The sequence below is a fragment of the Rana temporaria genome, chromosome 1 (genome assembly GCF_905171775.1).
Source record: "Rana temporaria chromosome 1, aRanTem1.1, whole genome shotgun sequence".
In the NCBI taxonomy this organism is placed as follows: domain Eukaryota; kingdom Metazoa; phylum Chordata; class Amphibia; order Anura; family Ranidae; genus Rana; species Rana temporaria.
In genome coordinates this window covers 94,124,425-94,151,354 of record NC_053489.1, presented here as the reverse complement: position 1 = coordinate 94,151,354, position 26,930 = coordinate 94,124,425, and the positions used below count along the sequence as shown (strand labels likewise).

The 26,930-nt window shown below is 42.9% G+C and overlaps 1 protein-coding gene across 2 annotated transcripts in view; it reads left to right on the top strand.

The window, feature by feature from the left end:
* Nucleotides 1-24,665, top strand: part of TENT2 (terminal nucleotidyltransferase 2) — a 59,597-nt gene extending 34,932 nt beyond the window's left edge. For both annotated transcript variants that reach the window (XM_040340599.1, XM_040340607.1), the window contains 8 exons: nt 1,190-1,256; nt 5,869-5,945; nt 6,152-6,280; nt 9,525-9,568; nt 10,772-10,908; nt 13,291-13,382; nt 13,999-14,078; nt 24,152-24,665. In XM_040340599.1, coding sequence (XP_040196533.1) covers nt 1,190-1,256; nt 5,869-5,945; nt 6,152-6,280; nt 9,525-9,568; nt 10,772-10,908; nt 13,291-13,382; nt 13,999-14,078; nt 24,152-24,232 — 707 coding nt within the window. In that variant the 3' untranslated portion in view covers nt 24,233-24,665. The remainder of the gene's footprint in view (nt 1-1,189; nt 1,257-5,868; nt 5,946-6,151; nt 6,281-9,524; nt 9,569-10,771; nt 10,909-13,290; nt 13,383-13,998; nt 14,079-24,151) is intronic.
* Nucleotides 24,666-26,930: the final 2,265 nt, after the last annotated feature.

The window sequence follows — 26,930 nt, the reverse complement described above, 5'->3', positions numbered from 1 at the left end:
TTTTCAAAATTGTCGCTCTATTTTTGTTTATAGCGCAAAAACTAAAAACCGCAGATGTGATCAAATACCACCAAAAGAAAGCTCTATTTGTGGGGGGAAAAAGGACGCCAATTTTGTTTGGGAGCCACGTCGCACGACCGCGCAATTGTCTGTTAAAGCGACGCAGTCCCGAACTGTAAAAACACCTTGGGTCTTTAGGCTGCATATTGGTCCGGGGCTTAACTGGTTAATAAGGTGTACACATGATGTATAGGTGCCTATATTGTAAATATTTAGATCTATCAATATAACAAACTCCTGTGTGAAACAGTCCTAAATACAATGGGGGTGGGGGGGGACTCATGCACATGGTGATAATGTGCACTTCACAAGGGGGACCTTCACCATCCCCTTTGGGCCTAATCTTACTTTGGGGTTTGATCTTCACTACAAAGGTCTACCGCACATAAGTGTCCTTTTATGAAAGTGCGGTAAAATACTGCTATTCAGTTCTCAGGGGAGATCGCTCTCCTCTGAGTGCCTGTTTTATTTTTTTTTTATTTTATTTTTTTTTGTTCTAAAAAGTGAACTTTTTAAAGTGGTTGCAAAGGCTCAAGGTTTTGTACCTTCATGCATAAAGCTAAAAGACCTTCAGGCAGCCCCCCCCCCCCCTGCATGCTTACCGGAGCCCCATCTCGATCCAGCAATGTACTCAGGAGTAGTTGGTCTCTTACTGCTCATTGGCTGAGATGGCAGCAGGAGCCATTTTCTCCCGCTACTGTCAATAACAGCCAATGAGGATAGAGTGGGGGTTTGAGTTCCAACATAGTAAGCTGCTTGCTATGGAGCCACTCAGCAGAAGGGAGTGGCCAGGAGCACTGGCAGAAGATCAGGGCTGCTCTGTGCAAAACCAATACACTGAGCAGTTAAGTATAACATGTTTGTTATTTAAAAAAAATCTGCCTTTAATGACGCTTTAAATGTCTTTTCTACATCCCAAAATGTCAAACCCCCTCCAATATTGGCAATATGTTTTTTACATTCTAAGTATAGAGATGTAAAGGGCTGGTATTGTATTTTTATTAGGCTTTATTTTGTACTGCTTTAGAATAATATGAGCATGTTTTTTTAGAAATATTTAATTTGCCTTCTTTGATGACTTGCATGTTTTTTATTCATGAGTTGTTTTTTTTTTTGTTTTTTTTTTTAGCTTATATTGAAAGACCTCAACTTATCAGAGCAAAAGTGCCAATTGTAAAGTTCAGGGACAAAGTCAGGTAATGCTCTGTTTATGGCTTTGTGAATGCTAGTCTACTGAAATGCAGCTTTTTGTATTATCCTTTTTAAAACTAGAGGATTTAAAATTCTCATACTTGTAATAATCATGATGCTTGTTTAGTATATTGTTATAGTGGGACAGTCACTGTTGGGCTAATGCAACTTGAGTATTTGGTCTTAAATTATCACTGTCTACATACTGCCTGATGTCGCATACTGTCTACCAACATCTGAATTTGTCTAAAGACTTGACAGTTGGTAATCAGAAGCTTTCAGGCTGAAAAGAAAGGCTAAGGAAGATCAAAGTGGAATTAAACACAGTATATACTGACCTCCTCTCTAACAGTCTGGAATCTGCAAGTGGTCCATTGTCCGCAGCGGTATCTTTTCTGCAACTCCTGGGTGCCAGTCTTCGGGCATCTTAGCCGACTTGGCATGACCTTACATCTGTGCAGAAGTCGGTCATCTCGGCACCCATGGAGTATGCCAGTAATATAAACTGAACTGGGCATACACAACTCTGTTTGTATCTTATTGCAGTAGAGGCATTTCTTGTCTCTTCTGCAATTAAAAAATATCTCGTAAGTTTGTTTTTTCTAAAGGTCGTTGGTTTTGCTTTAAGTGCTTGCCAACCGTATAACTTGCATATAAGGCGGCTCTGCTGCATAGGATCATGTACCTAGTACGTGATCCTGCACTTCTGGGTCTAGGGATTGCGGGAGCTGGTCAGCGGGTACGTTGGACCTGATGTCCGCCGGCACCCACGGATGCTTCAGTACATCGGCAGAACAGCGATCTAGTAAACAAGTAACTAGTAAAAGCACCTCCCCCACTACACTGAAACGCAGGCTAGGCACACGGCTAACCCTTTGATCGCCCCTGATGTTAACTCCTTCCCAGCCAGTGTCATTACAGTGACAGTGCACATTTTTTAGCACTGATCACTTTTAGTGTCACTGGTCCCCAAAAAGTGGAAGGTAGTGTCTGTATGTCCGCCACAATATCGCAGTCCCGCTTTAAGTCGCTGATCATCGCCATTCCTATTAAAAATAAAACCTGCACCAAAAGAAAGCTCTATGTGGGGGGGGGGGGGGGGAAGGACATAAATTGTATTTGGATAAAGCATTGCACAACCCGTGCAATTGTCAGTTGAGGTAACGCAGTGCCATATCATAATAATTGGCCTGGTCATGAAGATGGGTGTATCTTCCGAAGGTAAGGTGGTTAACTAAAGCTGAAGGATCAAAATGTAAACTTTTCATAAATAAGAATGCAGAATATTGAGAACTAGGAGCTCATTCAAATGAGCGCTGAGACCCCTCCCTTGTGCTAAGCCACTTTTTTTTCTGCATCCACCTCAGCGCAAGTAGCCTATAGAAGTAGGTGCAGACGCTGTGGCTGCATGTACCCAGAGGCTAGGTTTACACCTATCAGTTTTCTGTAATGCGTTTTCAGTTTTGCATAAATGCACTAAAGTCCATTTAACATGATCTCCTATGGGTCACATTCACATATGTGCGGTTTCAACCAGTGCCTCTTTTGGAAACTAAGGGACTTTTTTTTCACCCACAGTAGGTTGCACTTTTGGTTCCAAAGACTTCAATGGAAGCACATCAAAACTGCAGTGCTTGTGTTTGTTTTCCTCTTAATTTTTGCTGGTTTCTCTGGCATGACAATAGACGCCTCCCAAAAAATGCTAAATTAAAATTGCGTGGCAAAAAAAGCAAAATGCACCAGTAAAAAGCAAGGATAGGGTTCTTTTATTTCAGTCATGCAACTGTAGTTCTCACTTTTTTTTTTTTTTTTTTTTTTATTTTTTTTCTTGCCTAAAAATAATTGCTGCTTTGAAAATAAAGGCCTTCATGCCTGTGTATTGCCTCTGTAGATTTAGCCTCATGAGTATTCTAAAAATGTACTAAGTGTATTAAAGAGGCTGATTTTTTTTTTTTTTTTTTTTTTTTTTTTTTTTTTTTTGCCATCTTAGCAAACCTATAGTAACTTCAGTCCCCTACATTTTTCACTCATGGTTAGTGTTTGGCTGAAGCCATTTATTACCAATCAACTGTGTTTACTCTTTTTACATCATAGTGGCAACAGAAACTACCCAAATGACCCTGATCAAAAGTTTACATACCCTGGTGATTTTTGGCCTGATAAAATGCACACAAGTTGACACAAAGGGGTTTGAATGGCTATTATAGGTAACCATCCTCACCTGTGATCTGTTTTCTTGTAATCCGTGTGTGTGTGTGTGTGTGTGTGTGTGTGTGTGTGTGTGTGTGTGTGTAAAAGGTCAATGCATTTTTGGACTCCTGACAGACTCTTGCATCTTTCATCCAGTGCTGCGCTGACGTTTCTGGATTCAGTCATGAGGAAAGCAAAATAATTGTTAAAGGATCTGGGGGGAAAAGGTAGCTGAACAATATAAAACCAGGCCTATGATGAAAGGTACACCATTCCTATTGTGAAACACAAAGGTGGATTGCTGATGGTTTGGGGAAGTGTGATCTACAAAGGCACAGGAAATTTGGTCAAAATTGTTGGCAAGATGAATGCAGTATGTTATCATAATACTGGAGGAACATTTGCATTCATTCAGAAATCTGTGCATGGGACGTACTTGGACATTCCAACATAACGGTCCAAAACACAAGGCCAAGTCGGCCTGTCATTGACTACAGCAGAATAAAGTGAAGGTTCTGGAGTGGCCATCTCAGTCTCCTGACCTCAATATAATTGAGCCATTCTGGGGAGATCTCAAACATGCAGTTCATGCAAATAGCCCAAGAATTTACAGGAACTGGAGGCTTTTTACCAAGAGGAATGGGCAGCTTTACCATCTGAGAAGATAAAGAGCCTCATCCATAAATACAACAAAAGACTTCAAGCTGTTATTGATGTTAAAGGGGGCAATACATGGTATTAAGGACTGGGGTATGTAAACTTTTGATCAGGGTCATCTGGGTGGTTTCTGTTGTGATTTTATGATTTATAGAGTGAACACTGTTGATGATAAATGGCTTCAGCCAAACACTAATGAGTGGAAAAAGTTTTTGTCATTATTCATATTCTCTGAAAAATGGCCAAGAAATCATAAATTCTGCCAGGGTATGTAAACTTATGAGCACAACTGTTTTCAAGTGAGTACTTGAAGGGAAAATACTAAATTCCAGACAACCTGCAGTTAGAACCACCAGTCTCATTAGGCATTTTGATCAGAAATAAAAAGTCAAATAATTTGTCTTTTCAGTGTATCTATCTTGCTCAATTGCCTGCCTTTTCCACCAAATCGCACCTTTTTTGACCAGCCCTTGCATACGTAGCTTAAAATAAAGCAGATGTAATGAAAAGATGAAGAGTAGAGTGGTGAGCTTGTGCTGCCTCTTCTCTAATCATTATTGTTGCACACACTCTAACGCATGTGGGGTTTGAACGGCGTTTACATATGTGGGTGGGACTTAGGAATCACTGTGACATCTCTCCTCCAGGCTTGAAAGCATGAGATCGTGAAAAAGAATTCACAGATCTAATGTCGACAGCTGCGATTGCGGCTTTATTTCCGGGTACCCAGGCGTGACGTCGCGCCCGAGCCTCTGACGGTCAGAGAGATGACTGGTGACCACCTGGTCACGGAAATCTCTATCGTCGTGAACCAGCGCCGGCCGATTCATTCTCCGGGCCCCCGATGGTACGGGGGGGGGGGGGGGGAAGGACGTCCCCTCCCGCTGCCTGCAAGAACGATCAAGCGGTGGAACTGCCGCTATGATCATTCTTATCGTGCACAGAATCGCCAGCAAAAGATGGTGATAACTGAATGATGCCTGTAGCTGCAGGCATCATTCAGATATCGCCGCACAAATTCAAGGACATCATATGAAGTCCACCCGAGGACAAGTGGTTAATCTTGGGCAGGGCTTCATTGGAAGGATGTTGGTCCCCTCTTCGATTTGTTTATTTTTTAATATTGTTCATAGTCTCCTCCCCAAATTTTAAATTGGTGTATAAAAGTAGGGCGTGCCCTAAGAAATTTCGAAAAGTATGGCAGCCGTGGTTGGATGTCTCGAACTTCTAGGGGGGGGTCCTTTCCTCACAGCTCCCCCCCCCCCCCCCATCTCCCCCCTCTTTTTGCCCCCCCTTTTGAGTCGGGATTGTTCTTTATGCAATGTATTTTATATGCACTTCAGGTGTACTACTGTTATGCGGTCGCTGATGCTGCTTTTTTGCGCGTGTGTGTGTGTGTGTGTGTGTGTGTGTATGGATGGCTGTATGTTTGAGTTTTCGAGTGTCTGTGGGGGTTTTTCCCTCTGTGTGGACTGCTGTTATTTCAGTTCATTACTGTTTACTGATTTTGCTGTTTACTCTTGTGTTCTGATGGCAGTCTTTACTGGTTTTTGTTACTCTGTAACTTCTTTTACAAAATCTAAAATAAACGCCTTTAAAAAAAAAACCTTGGGCAAGGCTGCTACCCAAGCCACCTAATGGTGGTATTATTTGTTCATTGTCTTCATGTAAATGTGAATCTTTGGTAACAAATCTGTGTAATGCCATAAAATAGGTTCTTATAGAGCCATCTTTTACTTTTTTTTTTTTTTTTTTTTTTTCTTTTGCTAGTGGTGTGGAGTTTGACTTGAATGTAAACAATGTTGTGGGAATCAGAAACACATTCCTTCTCCGAACCTATGCACAGAGTAAGTACATTTTTTCTCTTTATAAAAGTGAGACCAAGGACGGGGGGCACTGTTCCTCCGACTGAGACCAAGGACGGGGGCACTGTTCCTCCAACTGAGACCAAGGAGACAGAGGATGTTATAAGGATTCAGTCAACTCTTATGAAATGTATTGATAAGTGGTAGCGGTAAGTGAAATTAATCAGACTCTCCTTTTGATTTTACAGTAGAGAGCCGTGTTCGTCCTTTAGTTCTGGTTGTTAAGAGGTGGGCAGGTCACCATGCCATAAATGATGCCAGCCGTGGAACCCTGAGCAGCTACAGTCTTGTTTTAATGGTTTTGCACTATTTACAAAGTAAGTAACTCGTCTCATTCCTTGGTGTTTTTCGTAGATAAACGTGCACAGCAGGTGCTCTTACTCTGTGCACAGCTTTTGTCTGGGAAGTGAAGAGTGTGTTGGCTGGATCTTGTGTGGGCTGAGTCTGATCCTTTTCTCCCTGTGGGCCTGACTGTTACTCACAGCTGTTAACTGACTCTGCAGCAGAACAGTCATCATTAGTGAAGAAAGGCGTAGTTTGCATGATTAGCCATACACAGGAGGCGAAAGGGCTTTGTGGAAAGATGAACAGGGAGTGGGCTAAAATGAGGGGGAAGACATCTCTGCAGAGTCCTAAGCTACCTCTTACTTCATATTGAAATCCTGGATTGCGCCTGTTCAGTGGATCAGATTTTTAATAATTTATTTAAAAGATATAATTTATGCAATCTGTATAATTGTTTTCTATATTATAATAAACTGTTGTACCTTTTTATATCTTTGTAATCTAGGTCAGGATAATGTGTAGAGTAATTTGCCATTTGCAGTGGTAAGAACCTTTTGTGACTATCCTTAACATGGTAGCCCTGTTGAACTACCAAAAAGGGGTCTGATGGGGGATATCTACGCTACTCCTTTATTGATTGTGTCCTTCAAGGTATATTTACAATGTGGAGAGGGATGGAGGCAAGGCGTGGGTAACATAGATGAGCACAGCTGCATTGGAAGCTGTACTTGCTTTATCTACTCTATATATTGTCAAAAGTATTGGGATACATGAACTTTTTTAATGGCATCCCAATCGTCGGGTTTAATAAATTGGTCAACCCTTTGCAGCTCTAACCACTTCAACTCTTCTGGGAAGGCTGTCCACAAGTAAGATGTGTGTCGATGGGAATGTTTGACCATTCTTCCAGAAGCGCATTTGTGAGGTCAGGCACTGATGTTGGACAAGAAGACCTGGCTCGCAGTCTCCGCTCTAATTCCAAAGGTGTTCTATCAAGTTGAGGTCAGGACTCTGCAAGCCAGTCACGTTCCTCCACCGCGAACTCACTCATCCATGTCTTTATGGACCTTGCTTTGTGCACTGGTCCAAATCATTTGGTGGAGGGAGGGTTGTGGGGTTGGGCTTGGCCCCTTGGTTCCAGTGAAGGGAACTCTTAAGGTGTCAGCATACCAAGACCTTTTGGACAATTTCATGCTTCCAACTTTGTGGAAACAGTTTGAGAATGGCCCCCTCCTTTTTTTTTTTTTTTAACATGACTGCGCACCAGTGCACAAAGCAAGGTCCGTAAAGACCTGGATGAGTGAGTTTGGGGTGGAGGAACTTGACCAGCCTGACCTCAACCCGATGGAACACCTGTGGGATGAATTGCAGCAGAGACTGCGAGCCAGGCCTTCTCGTCAAACATCGGTGCCTGACCTCACAAATGTGCTTCTGGAAGAATGGTCAAATGTTCCCATAGACACGCTCCTAAACCTTGGAAAGCCTTCCCAGAAGAGTTGAAGTTGTTATAGCTGCAAAGGTACGGCCAACTTAATAATGAACCCTACAGACTAAGACTGGGATGCCATTAAAGTTCACGTGCGTGTAAAGGTAGATGTCCCAATACTTTTAACAGTATAGTGTATTTCCCCTTCCTAGATATTGATGTGCCTATGTATACTACATAGGGTATAATAACCCCCCCCCCCCCAAGAATTAAATTCCTGGGGTAAATTGGAAGTACCATGTTGCTAGGTGTTTCAGCACAGACGGCACTCTAATCCACATGCTCTGGCGCTGCTCCCTAATTATTTAGATACTGGTTCATAGATGCATACTTGCATATTATGCCTTTGCCATGCGGGTAAGGAATAATTTTTTTTTTGTTTTGTAAACCATGCTAAAAAAAAAAATACTACCTGAAATAAAGAAAAAAGAACCATTTGTGTCCTGAGCAAACATTAAAGCAGTAGTAAAGGGTGGTGGGGACAGGCAATATTTGCATAATAATAATAAACACTTATGAGTGTGTGCTCCTCCACATTGTGATATCCTAGCTCCCCACTTTCACTATGGCCACCACAGTGCCCTTTTATCTTCCTCTTGGGCCTCATGTACACTGCTTCTGGTAAATGGACGTTTAGGAGCAGTTGGGCATTTTTTTTTTTCAACTGCCCCTGAACTCTCCTCTGTTATCTTATCAGTACATGTACACAGGGTCATTTTATAGTCATTTATAGTCATTTCTAGGCAGTTTGAGTTTAGAGGTTTTTTTTTGGCAAGCAAAAAATGAGTTTAGAGGCATTTCAAGCGTCAAACGCTTCTAAACACAGTAACCCGCATTTCGTTTACAGACATTTTTTGTTTTTGCCCATTTAACCCTGAAACAGGAAACGCATTAGTCCACCATTATAAATTATAAATTTCAGTCTCACCTGCGTACCTCAATTGTTGCGTTTCCTCCGGACCCACAGGAGCTGCAAGAAACGTTTTGTTATTTTACCTTGTCTCTGTGCTAGTAGCAGGAGGTCCCCTGCCAGGATCCCATCCAGCCCAGGGGGCCTTGGGAGGGTGAGCAGGAGCAGCTTATTCTGAGCAAAAAACTTGCTTTACCTGATATTTCACCCCTACAGGTCTGCAATCCCCCCCCCCCCCCCCCCCAGCCTTGAACAAAAGCACTATGTTTTACCTCATACCGCAAGGCTGCAGGGACCTGCTGCTGCCGCTATCTGGTGTACCTGGATCCCACAGATGCGTTGTGTGGGTAAGTGCAATCACTGGGCACCTGCCATCAGAAGTCCGCCTCCCAAGGACCCCCCCCCCCCCCCTGTGGCCACCCCACAAACGAAACGGCGCCCAACCTGCCCGGAGCGCTCCTTCCCAGCAAAGCCAGTTCCTCTCCCCATGGAAACTGCGGGGACTACCAAGATGGCACCGGCGAGGGGGGAACTGGGGTGCTGATACATATTTGCACCCACTTCCATGCATAGACTTCAACTTCGTGATTGAACAAAAAAAAAATTGCCTAATGTATGGCCTCCCAACTTTCTTGTATTGTTACTGTGGTATGGTCTCCTTGTTTTACAAAAAAAAAAAAAGTTATGCAAACTGACACCATAAGTCAGACTGTATAATATCTATTAAGAGATACCTGTGTATGGAGCATGACCATATGAAAGTGGACTTATTTTGTATCCCTCAATGCACATTTTCAAGATGGAGAAATTCTTGTATAACTAAATCTGTAAACTTGAGTAAAATGTGTTTGTTTGATTTTTTTGTTTTTTTTTGTTACAGCTCTACCTGAGCCAGTTCTTCCATCTCTACAGAAAAATTACCCAGTAAGTAGAGCATATAAAACCTCAAACTAGCACTGTGACTTATTACCTCCACAAAAAAAAATTATGCACAATAACATTAATGCACACAAAAAATAAAGTTCATAACACAAGTTCATAAATTGTGCAAAAAGATTTGTATAAACATCCACCAAACGTTTTCACAAATCACCACTTGTGCAGTGAGAGATTCCTCTCTCTTCAGTACAAAAGTACTTCAGTATGAATACTGTAATACACCAATAAGTAACTTAAATTAAAAATAAATTACACAGTTCACTAAACATTTTGTAGCGTTAAAGGCCATGACAAAGTATAACACCCAAATAAGTGTACTGTAATGAATGACTCGCTTTGCCTAGGAACTAGGGGTGTAACGGATCGTCACCGATCCGTGATCCGAACGGGCCACCCCGTTCGGATCGGCACACCCCGCGATCCGCGGAGCGCTCTGGAGCCTAGGCCTAGGAAAGTCCCCGGCTTCGGCCTAGCTCCGGAGCGGCGGCCAGTCTGCTTGCCAGAGCCCAGCGTGACACGCCTCCCCGGGGAGGCGTGTCACGCTGTGCACTGGGCTCTAGCAAGCTGAATGGGAATGTTAGCAGTGAAGCACTGGTGTGAGAGGAGGGGGGGAAAGGGGGGAAAAAAGAGCACAATAGCAATTCACAGGGGTGGATTAAAGAGGAAGCAGGTGAGGCTGTTTGGGACTTAAAGTACAATCTTGATGTTTTTACAGCAAAAAAAAATATATATATATATATATTTTTGCTGTAAAAACATCAAGATTGTACTTTAAGTCCCAAACAGCCTCACCTGCTTCCTCTTTAATCCACCCCTGTGAATTGCTATTGTGCTCTTTTTTCGGATCAGCAAAAAAAGGTTCCGTTTTTTCATTGGTCCAAAAAAAAAATATATATATATATATAAAAATAAAAAAATTTTTTTTTTTGGACCAATGAAAAAACGGACCCTTTTTTTTTATTTTTTTTGCTGATCCGAAAATGATCCGATCCGTGACTCCTGATCCGAGGATCGATCCGTGAGTTTTTTGATCCGTTGCACCCCTACTGGGAGCTTTCTGTTGTACCACTGTAGATAGAAATATTTTCTGGATTATCCTAGTGATGTCAAAAACAAAAGTGGAGTTTTCCTTTTTAATTAAATACATTTTTTTTTTTTTCCTTAATTGTTTTTTTTTTTTCTTTTTAGGAATGTTTTAACCCTTCAATGCAGCTGCACCTTGTACATCTTGCTCCTCGCCATATTCCAAAGTACCAGTCCAAAAACAGCACCTCCCTGGGAGACCTGTTTGTGGGTTTCCTAAAATATTTTGCTACAGATTTTGAGTAAGTTGCATCTGATTAGAGCACCATTCTTCTCTCATATGTGTTCGTGTGTTCTTCCTTTTTTTTTTTTTTTTTTTTTTTTTTTTTTTTTTTACTCCTTTATTTGGCAATTATTCAAATACAAATTACACCCACACTGGTGTTTATAAAAAAAGATACAACATTCATGTTTCCAGATTATAGTCATGACTAAGCACTAACTAATAGAGCGAAACGTGTCAGATGTATATCCCTGTATTTTGTGCAGTGTTTTGTAGTGCATTTCTCCTTTTTAAATAAAAGACAACCATCAAGGTTTTTTGGAGTGCGGCTGTCCATATTTCCTTTTTCCACTTGTTGCCTTGTGCATTGCCAGCACCCTTGATTTCCTGAGAGGACACTGATCATCCTAACACAATCCACCTTGAGCGGTAACATTCTCTCTCTCTAGGTGACTTTAGCAAACAATTCTATGGTCTCAAGAATCAGGCGTTGCCCAAAAGAGGAAGTTCTGTTTGCACATATTTTTTTTTTTTGGGGGGGGGGAGCAGCTATCTGGTATTGAAATTTTGACAGGTACCTGCTCCCACTTCCGTATCGCCTAGGTCATGGGTCTTCAAACTACGGCCCTCCAGTTGTTCAGGAACTACAATTCCCATCATGCCTAGTCATGTCTGTGAATGTCAGTGTGTTACAATGCCTCATGGTATGTGTAGTTCCACAACAGCTGGAGGACCGTAGTTTGAGGATCCCTGGCCTAGGTGATCGGACAGATCCTCCTTAATATTGGAAGGTGAAAAGAGGAGGAACTCTGGCTCCCCTGTGTCATGAAGTTCTTTCTCGACAACAGGGCTGAATTCCCTGAATCCTCCATGTCATTCAGTGGCTTCCATTGTCCACGCTTCCTTCTCTCTCCTGTAGCAGCTACATCCATGACACAGGGGCGCTGGAAAATCTGCATCTGGACTGGAGCAGATTTAAAAAACGTATTTGGATTTTTCTTCACTTTTCTTCACTTTTTTTTTTTTTTTTAAGTAGCGGTTTTAAGCATATTTTTATACATAACCTTTACTTTCCTTTACCTGTAATAGTTTGGTTGGGTATCTAATGATGGTTATATAGTTCCATGATCCATAAAACACACCAGACAGGTTCATCGTCTAATCTTATGTTTGTTCCACATGTACGTTGTGCATGGCATTTTAATGAGTTGGTCAGACCTACCTGTTTTACTGCTTTATGTATCATACAACTTCAGAGAAGTTTTTTTTTTTTTTTATTTATTTATTTTTTTGACAACTACTGTGTTTCCCCGAAAATAAGCTCAGGTCTTATATTAATTTTATAAACCAAAAACGCAGTAGGGCTTATTTTAGGGGTTGGGCTTGCATGCCAGGAATCCCCAGTGTGAACAGAGTAAAAGTGCCTGTAAAATGCTGGAATCCTTTTTATTACAGGATTGTGTAATGTGGAGGGTGTGTGTTTCTGTAATATTGTGCAAGAACCTTCTTATAGCGCTGCTTGAAGCTTCCATGTCCCGCCTGAGCTGTCTTCCACAACTCCGAGCACTGCAGAGGAAGGGGGGCTGAGATCCCCCAACTGACACCCAGGAGACGAGCAGAGCAGCTGAGCTCATGCAGAGGGAGGGGGGCCGGGATCCCCACTGACACCCGGAAGATTAGCCTCGGAGCTGAGCTCCTGCAGAGGGATGGTGGTCAGAGACTACTATAGGACAGTGGATTCTACCTTTTTTTTCCCAACCACTTTCAACTGGGGTTTATTTTCAGGTAGAGCTTATATTGCAGTCCTTCCCGAAAATCTAGGTAGGTCTTATTATTGGGGTAGGTCTTATTTTCGGGGAAACACAGTAGTTCAAGACCAGACAATTGGAGACAATAATCAATTTACGTTATCGAAGTTTTGTTTAAGGATATAACTTCATAGATATGCAGTTTCATGGATCTACAGCTTTTTTTTTTTTTGGATTCTGATTAACCACTGAGGCAGAGGCTTGCTCTGTTCCTGAGTCACTGGCCCGCTAGTACTCGGAGTAAACAATGTATTTTAGGCCAGGATGAGTGTTGGGTATGGCTTATGTTTCTTGTGTTGCATCAAAAAATTGTCACCCATTCTACAAAAATAAGGAAATTAACAGATGCCTGTAAAAATTTTTGGTAAATCTCCTCCCCAGACTAACTGATCTCAGGGAGGAGTAATTGTGCAAATTTATTAAATAGATTATATTAAATAGTGTATTTTCTAATGGTTACAGTTTTATCCCTCACATTTCTAGCATACATTCAGTGTTTGTAATGTGCGTCATGTAACCATTTTAGAGTGATTTACTTTAGTACATGGATTTTTTATTTTTATTTTTTTCCCCTCTTTTTTTTTTTTTTTTAGCTGGACAGACAAGATCGTTTCTGTGCGAACAGGAGAAGCTATGCAGAGAACAGAGGGCATGGAATGGAGACACAAGTACATCTGTGTGGAAGGTGAAGCAAAGGAACTTGCAATTGCCAACTGTGGTTTTACTAAATTGTTGTGTATTTAGATAACAAGCATTTCACAGGTAGAGCACATATTTCCTTTTTTTTTTTTTTTTGCGATTTTTATTTTATTTTTTTAAATTTTTTTTTTATTAGCAGTTCAGACCTTTAGGTTACTATAGCAGTCACTTAGATGCGTGTCTATCCATTCCTGAAAAGTAACTTGCTCTGTCAGTATAGGCAGTTTGGAGTTTTGGCTTTCCTCTACTGCAATTTGGTAGTACAGTACAAATTAAAATGTAGATTTGTAGGCAGCGGTAGGAGAAAAACCTATGTGATAAACTTGCATTATGCTGTCAAAGGATATAATTGGCTTTACTCATTTGATACAAGTATACTTTACTTTTGCTGTAAGTCAAATGATCACCTTTGATTCGTGGATCTTTTCTCTATCTATGTACAGAAATAAATAATATAGAGATCAGTGATTTTTATTTACTTAGCTTTTAGACTGCAAGCAAATACCCATGTCCACTTCACCTAACCCAACGAATGCTTCCTATTGCATACATGATGGTACATGTTAAACAGAATACCATATAAGACGTGTTTTCTATTCCAGAGCCCTTTGACAGAACAAACACTGCTAGAGCAGTACATGAAAAACCGAAGTTTGACACGATTCAAGATGAATTCAAGAAGGTAAGAATAGCCATATACAGCTTAGGCTCCATTCACACCTAGGCAGACTAATTTGCGGCGTTTTGTCGCCGCAAATCGCGTTACAAATAGCGGCGTTTTGTACCGCGATTTGCGGCGACAAAACGCCGGTATTGTCCGCCTAGATGTGCCCCAGATTGACCCCCTCTATGGAGATGCTTCCCATCTCCTAGCCGAACGCCGAAAGCCGCCTGAAAAAAAGGTCCGGGACCTTTTTTCAGGCGTTCGGCGTGGAGATGTGAACCATCTCCATAGAGGGACATGTGTTTTCGTCCCTCTGGCGGCAGCGGCGTAGCACTACAGGCGTAAAAACGCCTAGATGTGAATGGGGGCTAAATTTTTACAAAAGCTGCAGTATATTTTCAGGCAGCTATGAATATAGAATTATTTTGGCATCCCTGCCAAACAAACAACTGCAAATATTAGATGGGCCACACACAGAATGTAGTATTTTCAGTAAGCATGAACACACTAGTAGACTTGTAGTGAGCAACAGTAAGGCACAAACGCATTGTACATTTGTATTAAGCATGAGGTAGCATATGCATTAAGCAGAATATGGATGCTGAGGCGGCACAGATGGCCTGACAATGATGGGTATTGATGGACAGCACTAATGGGCACTGATTGCTGACACTGGTGAAGCTTTATTGTAATCGGGGCACTGATAATTGGTGCCCCGATTACATGTCTCGATGTCCCCTGCGAGAAGATGCTGCTGATCGTGTCTCCTCACTCTGTCAATGTACATTTCCGTGTTTTGGACACAGCCGATCATGTAGTTAAAGGGCCGCGGCTCTTTACAGGGATGGGGGGTCGCGCCGTGTCCTAGCAACACGGACGTTCGCTTGTGCTATCATGACGTCCACCCAAAACGAGAGCCGCACCATCTCTCCATTTGACAGTGGGCAGGCGGCAAGCAGTTAAAGGAATATCTCCCAAATGTGCATGGTTTACGAGATATTCTAGGGAGTAGCAGCCATTGATGTCACAGAGCCTGTGCCTTTCCTTCAGAGCCCTGTGAAGTAAACGGTGACCCCCCGCATGCATGTACAGGAGTGAAGATGGCAGCCTCTGTAACCATAACAGCACATTATGCCTTTACCTTGCAGGGTTTGGTTTTTATTTATTGTGGAACCTACTGCTTTAACCATTTGCTTACTGGGCACTTAAACCACCCTCCTGTCCAGCCCAATTTTCAGCTTTCAGCGTTCTCACTCTTTGAATGACAATTGCACGGTCATACAACACTGTACCCAAATTACATTTTTGATCACATCTGTGGTTTTTATTTTTTGTTAATTAAAAAAAAAAAAGCAAAACGGTTTTATATTTAAAATGTTTCCAACAGGTAATTTTTCTCCTTTATTGATGTACACTGGTTGGTGGCACTGTTGGGCACCACTGGAGGGCATTGATTAGTGACACCGAGGCACTGTTGGGCACCACTGGAGGGCATTGATGGGTGACACTGAGGCACTGTTGGGCACCACTAAAGGGCATTGATGGGTGACACTGAGGCACTGTTGGGCACCACTAAAGGGCATTGATGGGTGACACTGTTTTGCACTGGTTGGCACAGATGAGGCAGATATGCCATCTATTGACAGCCTCCCGGCAAAGGTAGGTCCGCGCTGTAGCAGGCATTCAGCTATAGTGCTGATCTGAAAGAGTTATAGGAAGAAAAAAAAATAAAGTTACCATAAATATGCAAACCCCTAAGCCAATGCTTTTTGAAGCACCTTTTGATTTATGACAGCTTTCAGTCTTTTTGGGCATCTCTTGTGCAGTCACCCCAAAGATCTGGGCTGTAGCTGGTCCATTCCAAAATGCTTCTGTGAAGCTATTTATTTTTCCCCCTCTCGTTTTTCATTTGGAGGCATTCTTTTGGGTTTTTATGCTGTTTTGTGAAATTCCTTTTCATCTTCTGCTTTTTAGCAGAGGCATGAGGGTTTTGTGCTAAAATTGGCAATTTTTTTTAAATATTCAAATCCCTCCACCTTGATCCAACTGAAGCCTCCGTTCCAGCAGCAAAAATACAGCCTCCAAAGCTTCAATGTTGGTATGGTGTTTTCAGGTTGTTTTTGCCAAAAAGTTCCATCTTTGTCTCATCAGACCATAACGCACTTTCCCACATGCTTTTGGCAGACTTTGATGTTTTTTTGCAAAATGTAGCCGGACTTCAATGTTTTTTCTTGGTAAGGAAAGGCTTCTGTCTTGCCACATTACCCGACAGCCCACACAAATGTAGAATATGGGAGAATGTTGGCACGTAGTACACAACCAGTACTTGGCAGAAATTCATGCAGCTCCTTTTAATGTTGCTTTAAGCCTCTTGCCAGCCTCCCAGACTTTTTTTTTTTTTTTTTTTTAAATCATGAACTTTGGAGAAACAGTTCTTTGTAATGTCACTGTTGTGTCATATTTTCTCCACTTGATGATCGCCTTCACTGTGTTCCATGGTTATTCGTATGCCTTGGAAATTTTTTGTGTCCTTCTCCTGACTGATCCCTTCCAACAAGGATATCCCATTGATGCTTTGTCTGCTCTTTGTGGACCATGACTTTTGCTGTAAGAGGCAACTAGAGCAGTTTAACTTTTATATGTGCTTAATCTGAGTCCTTTTCATTGTGATGGCAGGTGTGTATGGATTACTTTTTAACATCAGTTTGAGTGCGATTTGATTCTGAACACAGCCACATCCCTAATTATAAGAGGGCGTGTACACCTATGCAGCCACATTCCTCCCCCCACTAAATGATTTCACTTTTTTATAGTTGAATTGTACAGATCATTTGTCACATTTGAAGGTAGAAACATTTCTTAAAATTCTTTTTCTTTTTTTGTTCCTTTTTTTTTTTTTTTTTTTTTTATATATATATCTCAAAAACCTGGCATTTTTATATGGATGTGTAGACTTTCTTGTGTGTGTGTGTGTGTGTGTGTGTGTGTGTGTTTCTCTTATGGTGTTCCTTGTTGTTGACTCATGTTTTTGGCACAACAAGTAATTTCTACCTAATTTTCAAATCTGATGAATATTTTCATGCGGAATTGGTAGCAACACGCCTCCCAGCTGATGCACTTCCCTAATCGCTGAAAATGCACACAATATGTTTGCTCTACTTCCTGCTGCATTCTGATACAGATGCACAGGAACACAGTCAGTGCCTGGGTTATCACGGTGCATGTACGGCCACTATGTCCGAATCCTTTGGACCTAGACCAGTAGTGCCCAACCTTTTGAAGAGCAAGGGCCACTTAAGCGACTTGGTAACCGGTCGTGTGCCACAATAAGTGGAGTAAGTGGATGGCAGCCCACTTGGCTCTATAGCGCCCACTCTACACTCAGGTAATAGAATTCTATGACTCAGTGCAGGTAACGCCCAGGTGCACTTCTCTGTACCTGTGGATCAGTTTGAAAGCAGCCCAGTAACCACTGCAGAATAGATATGCGTGTGTATATATATATATATATATATATATATATATATATATATATATATATATATATATATATATATATATATATATATATATATATATATATATATATATATATATATATATATATATCACACACACATACACACACACTGTATTTTCCACCATAATTTGCAAATAAATTCTTTCCAAATCGGACCATGTGATTGTCTGGATTTGTTTCCACATTTTGTCTCTCATAGTTGAGGTATACCTATGATGATGATTACAGGCCTCTCATCTTTTTAAGTGGGAGAACTTGCAATTGGTGGCTGACTAAATACTTTTTCTCCAGTCATCTTCCAGGACGGCACACCTGAGATGACGGTCTCACCTGACAGGAAACACAATCAACAACAAAGTTTAAAAGGTCCCACCCTTCCCTCTGCCCCTCAGTTATTGATTGTGTTTCCCAACAGATGGCAGCGAAACAGTTTATTATTTTCTTAAGTAGAGACTAAGGTCTGGGACCAAGGTCTTTCCCCCCTGGTATTGTCTGGTCTCAAAAGCAGTCAGTGGGGACTACTAAGACAGATTATGGCTTTCAGCTTTATACCAGGGGGGTTTCCCCATAGATTCATTCTCAGGGAGATGGGTAATAGGTCCAAGAAGACTCCCTGAGAATGCTGGTGGCGCTGAACCCGGTGAGGGGCTCCAGGCTTTCCAGGGACCATGTAAAATCCTGCTCCCTCCTCCTACCTGACGGTGGCTGATGGTCCAGGGGAGTCGCGCGGTTGTATGTTCTATGCCTTTGGATCAGTGCGTTGGCTTCAGGGGAGCTAGGCGCCGAATTCCTCGCCAACCGCAGTATGTGCTCCGGCGTCGTCGGGCACTCAGTGCGCAGGTCTGGAAGCCTAGCGGCGCGGGGGCGGATGACGTCACTTCTGAGCGCCGGGCTACGCCAAAATGGTGGCGAGCCCCGGGTTGTTTCCACACCACGTGCGGTAAACGGAGCAGGGGTCCACGGCCCTGCGTCCTCCCGGCTGAAAAATCCAAGGAGGCATTCACACTCTTGGACACAGCGGGACTGCGCCAAGCAGTATGGACGGAGAAGAGGGTACGGTTCTGGCATCACAGGTCGACACGGGGTGAGTGACCTTTTGCTGGTGGGGGAGGAATGTTGGGGTGGCCCTAGTTACTCTCCCCCAGGGGGTAACCATGAGTATTAAGGTTCCTGTATTTTTTTCTTATGCATTTCAGTGACCGAATGCCCTGCCCAGGAGACCACCAGCAGGTCTAAAGGGAAATCTTCCTAGAAGTCTAAGCGCTGTGGGTACTGTGGGAAGAAACTCCCACAGGATCACACTAAACCAGTGGTTCTCAACCTGGGGGTCAGGACCCCCTCTGGGGTCGAATTACGATTTGCCAGGGGTCACCAAACCCCTGGCTGTTCCTGAATCGCGCACCACTCTCCCAGCCTTTTCACGGCTGCCTACTCAGCCTATTCGCAGCTGCCCTGTTCACGGCATGGATGGGGGCAGAGACTAGGTCAGCTTACTGGTGAGGAATGTCTAGTGGGAGGGGCTGGAGGAGACCCCATTTCCTGATTTCAGCATAGGGGTCACGGCTTTGAGACACAGTGAGTAACATTGCCTGTGATTATATTTGCCATTAGAAGTCCTCACTACAGTTCTCAGATCAGCAGATTTGATCAAGAACACCTAAATGGTATGATCACAACTCCCCCAGCACTGCTACTCTTCCCATTCCCCCCACCCCCTCAACAAGGAGTAAGAGAGAATAAAAATGGAGAATACATAGAAGGGAGAGGATAGAGGGGGAGGAACAAAGAAAAAGGGAGAGAGAGAACAAGAAAGATGACTAGAGAGAGAGAAATTGGGGGGGGGGGGGCAAGAAATTTAGGATAGAGAGTGGTACATCCTAAAATGTGGAGTGTAAGGGATTTAGGGAACGCTAAAAATCCGTGTGTTAGAGGTGCAAATTGCATGCCTTGTCTTGGGTGCTGACTACCCACACTACGAAAATAATTTTACTGTTAGGGGTCCCCACAACTTGGGAAATTTTATCAAGGGGTCACGGCACTAGGACGGTTGAGAAACCACTGCACTAAACCCTTCTGCTACAGATGTATTTATAGATTAGCAGGCAAGGAGACGGCGCAAGCATTAAAGGAGTGAAAAGCTTTACAAAGTGAAATGCTTGCTACACTCCAATCCTTTAAAACCACAGTAGCAAGCAGAGAGTTAGCTCCAGTAGGTACAGAGGACTCCTCATCCTTATTAGAGACCCAAACCAACCGGACAGAAGAATCTCGGGGACCATCTCTAACATATTCAGAAGTAGAGTTGGATTCCTCAGTTCAGAGTTCTCAGGAAGAAGGGGAGGATTCGGATCAGAGTAGTCCAGAGGATTTTAGACCAAGAGGCTATCTCTTTTCTGTGAAGGAGGATATGGAAGATCTACTCAAAGCGATTTATGCCTCGGAGGACATCCAGCTACCAGCCACACAGGTCTCAGTTCAGGACAAACTGTATAGGGGTCTAGGTAAAGCCCAAACCAAATCCTTCCCTGTTCACCAATCTCTCTTAAAGATATTATTCTAAGAGAATGGAAGGAACCGGAGCGTGGGGTCCTAAGACTTAAAACATGGAAGCGTAGATGCCCTTTTAAAATAGAGGAGGATAAATTCTTCAAAATTCCACGTTTTTGGATGCCTCATTGGCTCAAGTTTCCAAACACTCGGATTTATCTTTTGAGGATTCTGGCAACATTCAGGATCCGATGGGTAAAAAGTCTGAAACCTTGCTGCGCAGAGCTTGGGATGCTAATGCAGCGGCTATGGGCCCTGCATTGGCCTCTGCATGCGTTGCTAGAAATACGAATGCATGGGTCCGCAGACTAATGGACCATGTAGCACAGGAGAATAAATCCAAAGAGGTGTTGGACTCCCTGGTGGTCGGTAAGGCAGTAGCCTATTTAGAAGTTGCCGCTGTGGAAACGGTCAGAACCACCGCCAAGTTGGCAGCCCTTCTTAATTCTGCCAGAAGGGCACTCTGGGTAAAGACATGGGATGGAGACTTTACATCCAAGTCGCGTCTCTGTGGGATTCCTTTTGAAGGATCCCTGCTCTTTGGTTCTGATTTGGAGCAGGTACTGTCCCGTTCCACAGAGAAAGGAAAGAAATTCCCTGCTAACTCCAAAAAAGATAGGGGGAAAATTTTTTTTTTTCGAGGCCATGCTTAAAAAAAAAACGTTTTCAGAGAAAGGAGCCAAAGAAAAAGCGGGGATTCGGTAAAGGGTGGGATCCTTTTTTTCCGGAGCTTCTACTTCCAACAAGGAATCCAAGTGACGCCAGCATAAAAGTTGGCGGAAGGCTTTCGTGGTTTCTCCCTCAGTGGGAAAGTATCACGCAGAGTCCTTATATTCTAAGTCTGATAAAGGAAGGTTACAAGTTGGAATTCTTGTCTCCCTCGCCAACAAAGTTTATCCTGACCCATCTCCGCAAAGACCCATTAAAAGCAAGGGGCCTGTTGGAGAGTGTCCGGGAACTAGTGGAACAGCAGGTCATCATTCCTGTCCCAGTAGGTCAAGTTGGCCACAGGTTTTATTACCACATATTTGTGGTACCAAAACCATCGGGAACCTGGTTTACAAAAAATGAAGGATGGAAAGCATCTATACGGTCAGAAGACACCTCCAGGAGGGAGTCTTTATGGAAACTTTGGACCTAAAGGATGCTTACCTGCATGTTCCCATTGCTTCGAAACATCAAAAGTTCCTGAGGTTTGCAGGGCAGACGAAGCAGGGCGTCCAACACTGGCAGTTCAAGGCTCTCCCCTTTGGCCTAGCGGCCAGTCCAAGAATTTTCACCAAGGTTCTGGCCGAGGTGGTGTCATTCCTACACCTCCAGGGGATAGCCTTGATCCCCTACTTGGACGACATGTTGATTTTCAGTTCGGCCCTGGAACAACTCCAGGCAGACCGAGACAAGGTGCTGGCCACACTAGATTTTCTGGGGTGGTTGGTCAGCAAAGAGAAATCCTCCCTAGATCCAGCGCAATCCAAGGTGTTCCTGGGGTATCGGGTGGACTCAGTGAACCAAAGGATTTTTCTACCAAGAAAAAAATCACCAAAGTGCAAAAAGCAGTCGCGGCTCTGCTTGGTACCAGAGAGCTCTCCCTAAGGGCCATGATGAGAGTACTGGGTCTCATGTCATCCTGCATCCCAGCTGTTCACTGGGCCCAACTCCATTCCCGGGAACTCCAGGGATTCCTTCTCTCCTCCTGGGACAGGAAAAGAGAATCCCTGGACATGACAGTGTGCCTTTCAGTAAAGGCAAGGGACTCCCTAGATTGGTGGCTCAAGGCAGACAACCTTTCAGTAGGTCGGGCCTGGACCCAACAGAATCTATTGATTCTGACCACGGACGCAAGCGCTTGGGAGCTCATATAGGAGATCTCTTTGCCCAGGGCTCTTGGGACCGGGAGCAGAGCAAGGCCTCCTCCAATTTCAGGGAGCTGTTAGCAGTCGGGAAAGCTCTGAACTTCTTCAAGGATCAGGTCCAAGGAAGAGAGGTTCAGATCCTTTTGGACAACGCAGTAGCTGTGTCCTACCTAAATCATCAGGGGGGAACAAGGTCCAGCAGACTGATGAAACTGACCCAGAAGATTCTGGGGGACTTGGAGAGAAACATTCTCTGTGTCAGCGATACATGTGAAGGGGTCCCTCCACATCCAGGCGGACTTCCTCAGCAGGCAGCCCATTCATCAGGGAGAGTGGGAGCTGAACAACAAAGTTTTCTCTCTGGTAAGCCAACATTTTGGCAGACCAGAGATAGATTTATTTGCTTGCAAAAAGAACAGGAAAGTCCTCAGGTACTTCTCTCTCACCAGAGAGCAGGACGCCTACGGGATAGATGCTTTGGCACAGAAATGGGGGTTCACCCTAGCCTATGCCTTCCCTCCTCTGACACTCATCCCCAGGGTTCTACAGAAGTTATCCAGGTCGAAAGGATACCTGATTCTGATCACGCCCTGGTGGCCCAAGCGAACATGGTTCCCCCATTCTGAGGAGGTGGTCGATGGCTCCCCTGTTGCGCCTCCCGTCCAGGGACCAGTGTTACATCCCGATCCAGGTTTCCTTGCCCTGACGGCATGGTATTTGAGAGGGAGATCCTCAGACGTAGGGGATGCTCGGAGAAGGTGACACACTTCTGCAGAGTAGAATGCCAGTCACTAGAAAAATATACGCAAAAGTTTGGAGAGTCTTCTCTCGCTGGGCTCAGCCTAGGGAAGGTCCTCTCCAAACAATTCCAATGGTCCTGGATTTTCTCCAAGATGGAGTTGACCAGGGTCTAGCAGTAAATACGCTCAGGGTTCAGGTGGCAGCCATATCGGTATTCTTTGACCAGAGACTGGCTCTGAACCCTCTGATTTAAAATATTTCTAACAGCCAGGGAAAGGGTAACCCCGGTAAAGACAATCGGGTTTCCCCCTTGGGAATTATCCCTGGTACTAGATGCTCTAACCAAGGAGCCTTTTGAGCCGGTGGCTCAAATTTCTGTTAAATTCCTTTCACTTAAGATGGCTTTCCTTCTGGCAATTACGACAGCCAGAAGGGTTAGTGACCTACAAGCTCTGACTATTAAAGAGCCTTTTTTGTTGCTTTTAGAGGATAGGGTAATCCTCAGACAGGATCCGTTATAATTGCCCGAAGGTGACCTCTGAATGTCACAGGAGATTATTCTCCCCTCCTTTTGTCAGAACCCAAAGAATGACAAAGAGGCAAGGTTACATTTATTAGATGTTAGAAGGTGCCTTCTAACCTATTTAGATAAAGTGAGTTTAGGAGATCAAATCATTTGTTAATTAATTTCTCCGGTTTAAAGAAAGGGCTTCAAGCTTCTAAACCTACGATAGCCAGGTGGATTAAACAGACTATCGCAGTAGCTTATGGACAGTCAGGAAAGCCCATTCCAGCTCACATTAAAGCTCACTCAACCAGATCTCTGGCGGCCTCCTGGGCAGAGAGGGCAGGCGCTCCGTTTGATCAGATCTGCAGAGCAGCAACTTGGACGAGCCAAAATAAGTTTCTGATGCACTACAGAGTGGAGCTGTTGTCCCCCTCAGGACTTGGCATTCGTCAGGAAGGTCCTACAGGCGGTGATCCCACCCTAAGGTAGGCCTGAACTTGCTCATCGTCTCAGGTGTGCCGTCCTGGAAGATGACTGGAGAAAAGTACCAGTTACACTTACCGGTAACGGATTTTCTAGGAAATCTTCCAGGACGGCAGGCCTACTTCCCACCCTTAAATGTTGGTGATATTTGTGTTCACAGAAGGTTCCCTCGGACACTGGTGTGGGTCTATACTTTGTCATAACTGAGGGGCAGAGGGAAGGGTGGGACCTTTTAAACTCTGTTGTTGATTGCGTTTCATGTCAGGTGAGACCGTCATCTCAGGTGTGCCGTCCTGGAAGATTTCCTAGAAAATCCGTTACCGGTAAGTGTAACTGGTACTTTTTTGCCCCACTGTAAAGCAGTTCATTTATGTACATTACAACTGTGTAACGTCTGGTGTACATGTTTCCTGATCATTTATTTCTTTTTTTTTTTCAGGCATGGATCATATTACGGGACAACAGAGACCTAAACAATGTGCTCCCTATGGGAAGAATTACTTGTATGCCAAAAAGATAACTTCTCCCTTTTTGAATATATAAAAACACCTTGCACCTCAAGAGTTTATGGACTACTTTTTTTAACCCAGAAATTAAATATATAAGGAGAAAAAACTTTTAGTAAAAAAATTGTTTTTGTGTACATATTTTTTTCTTTTTTATTGTGTGTTTTTTTTTTTTGTTTGTTTTTTCTTTCTTTCTTTCTTTCTTTCCTTCTTTATGTTGGTCGTGACTCATTGTGAGAATGGAACCGATGCCTTTGGTCTATGAAATCTGTTCTAGAATTGCACTACACTTTGATAAAATGTATGTCTTAGTTTGTACGAATATACGGCCACTCTAGCAATGTACTGCTGTTTTGTTTATAGAGATTAAAATAAGAGCCTGAATCTGTTTACCTCAGTTGATGTGTTTGGAGTTCCTGTTATAAAAAAAAATCTTTTGCGCTGGAAGCAATCTCTCTCCTTTTGTTGGACTCAAAATGCAGAAAAAGAGAGGGCTATGTTAAATAGAAAATAAAGTAAACCTGGCTCCAGAAGTGTACAGACTATAATTATCTAGCTGAAGAACTGACATCAAAAGCTGCTTGCATGTATCTTTTTTTCAATTCACCACCTGGAGAACCTTCCCAATCCTAGGGGTCCTGTCCTGTTCAGGCCTTAAAGCGGAACTATACCCTCTTTTACAGCCAGGGAAGCTGCCATCTTGGGCTCTATCGGCAGTTGCCATGGGCCTGCATATGTGATCAGTTATCAAACCAACCGTTTAATCAATGGCTTGACTGTTCGGTTGCAAGCACAAACAACCATTGTAGTTATCATTCATGACTTTCCTTGAAGGTTTGATAATCGGTGAAGATCGATGGGTATAGTTCCACTTTAATTGGTGCTTTAACTTTGAGCAGACATGTAAACTCACTGCTTCTCTGTGGCTCGAAGTGGTTTTAGGGTTAAAAAAAAACTGTTTTCCAGTTAATAAATTACACGTTCTTACATAATATTGCAGCTAAATACTTCAGGAAAGGGTTTATGGCCCCTTTCACTAGGATTACATTTTGTAAGTTGCCTTTTTTACAATAAGTTCCATAGTGTTTTATTAAAATTATCTAGGTGTGGCCCTCAGTAGATAAATGTATTGTACATTCACTTATAGCATATATTGGGCATACAGCCTCTAAAGCATAAATATTTACAAAACAAATACATGAAAATACATAATTTAATATCCATTTCCATAATGAATACAGAGATCGCATGATTCAAGTAGCAGACAATTTAAAAACATAATTACGGTCATAAAAGATAATAAAGGGTCCATGGTAAAAAATGATGGTGGTAATTATTGGCTCTATGCGTTTCGCGACCTTGTAGTCGCTCATCGGGAGCATAAACCATGGAATTGAAGTCTAAAAATGAGAAAATATTCATATCTAAATAATAAGTAATTTGGATTGGGGATTAGGAAAACAAAAATAATAATGAGGAGATTTTGGGGGGGGGCTTGGTAAAGGACAACTTACATCTGCAAACCAGTGCACATCTGAGCTCCATCTCAGGGTGCTGTTTGTACGCAATAAGCCTGTTATTAAAGAGGTAGTCCAAGTACATAATAAATACAAAAAATATAATAGACTGGTAGAGTTGGAAAGGTAGTTTTGCACTTCATATTACAGGTTTACCACCAGGGTAGACATAGTTGGGTTGTATGTTGGTCTTGATCTAATGAAGCAATAGTTCTCTTTAAAACTACAGATCAAGACTAACCAATAGCCATTGTTGTGGCCCCCAAAAACATAAAAGGATGGCTTTCACTACCCAGACATTTCTAGCCTCACTTGTCCTTCAGGCCTGGTTCACACCTATGCAGTTTGCATATTCCCAGGTCCATTTTGCATTCTCAATACACGTTTTTGATCCATTGAAGTCTATGTCCCTGCCGCTTAACATAAAATGCACAGATGTGAGCATGATTCCTAGGAAACCATGTTAAATGAATTGTAGTGTGTTTCTGCAAAACTAAAAAATGCAAAGGTGTGAGCCAGGCCTCTGTGTCAATGGTACCTTTTTTAAAGTGTGTTTTCTAAATGGCAAGTTCCCATATGTACATACCGCCACATTAGTGATTTAAGCGGTGTTCAGTGTTATGGATGCAAACATTCAATACCCTTTTTAATGAACTTACCTAGAGAAAATACATGTGTGACTAACGGAAGTGTCTCATAAATACCGGACAGTCCTTTTAGTAGTGCTTTATGTACTTATACGTGTCGGTGTGTGCGTGATTCCAAGGTTATGAATTGCACACACAAAGTATAACTACCTCCAACTACCTCTGCTTTGTAGGGGGGAAAGTACAGTTTGCGAATCAACCCTTTTCCTGAGACCTTTAGTGCATTGTTGCAGTTCAAACATATTCCTTCTCTCATGCTGTAATTCGCTATATTCTCCCAATAGGAATTTGAGTGGTGAGTGGAAAATATATATAAATAATATTGTGTGTGTATATGTATGTATGTTCAATTTCCGTCAATAGGCAGCCGTTGCTGAATTAACACTCCGCTGCACACAAAGTTCTATAGGTATTCATACCAGTCTCACAATTCATCACAAGTCTGCAGTACTGTGTGGTTCTCACTGTAGGTGTCCACTGCAACCCTCCCCACAAAAATGTTTAATGTCTGATGATCCCGTCCATTGTTGCCTATAGGGTAACCCCTT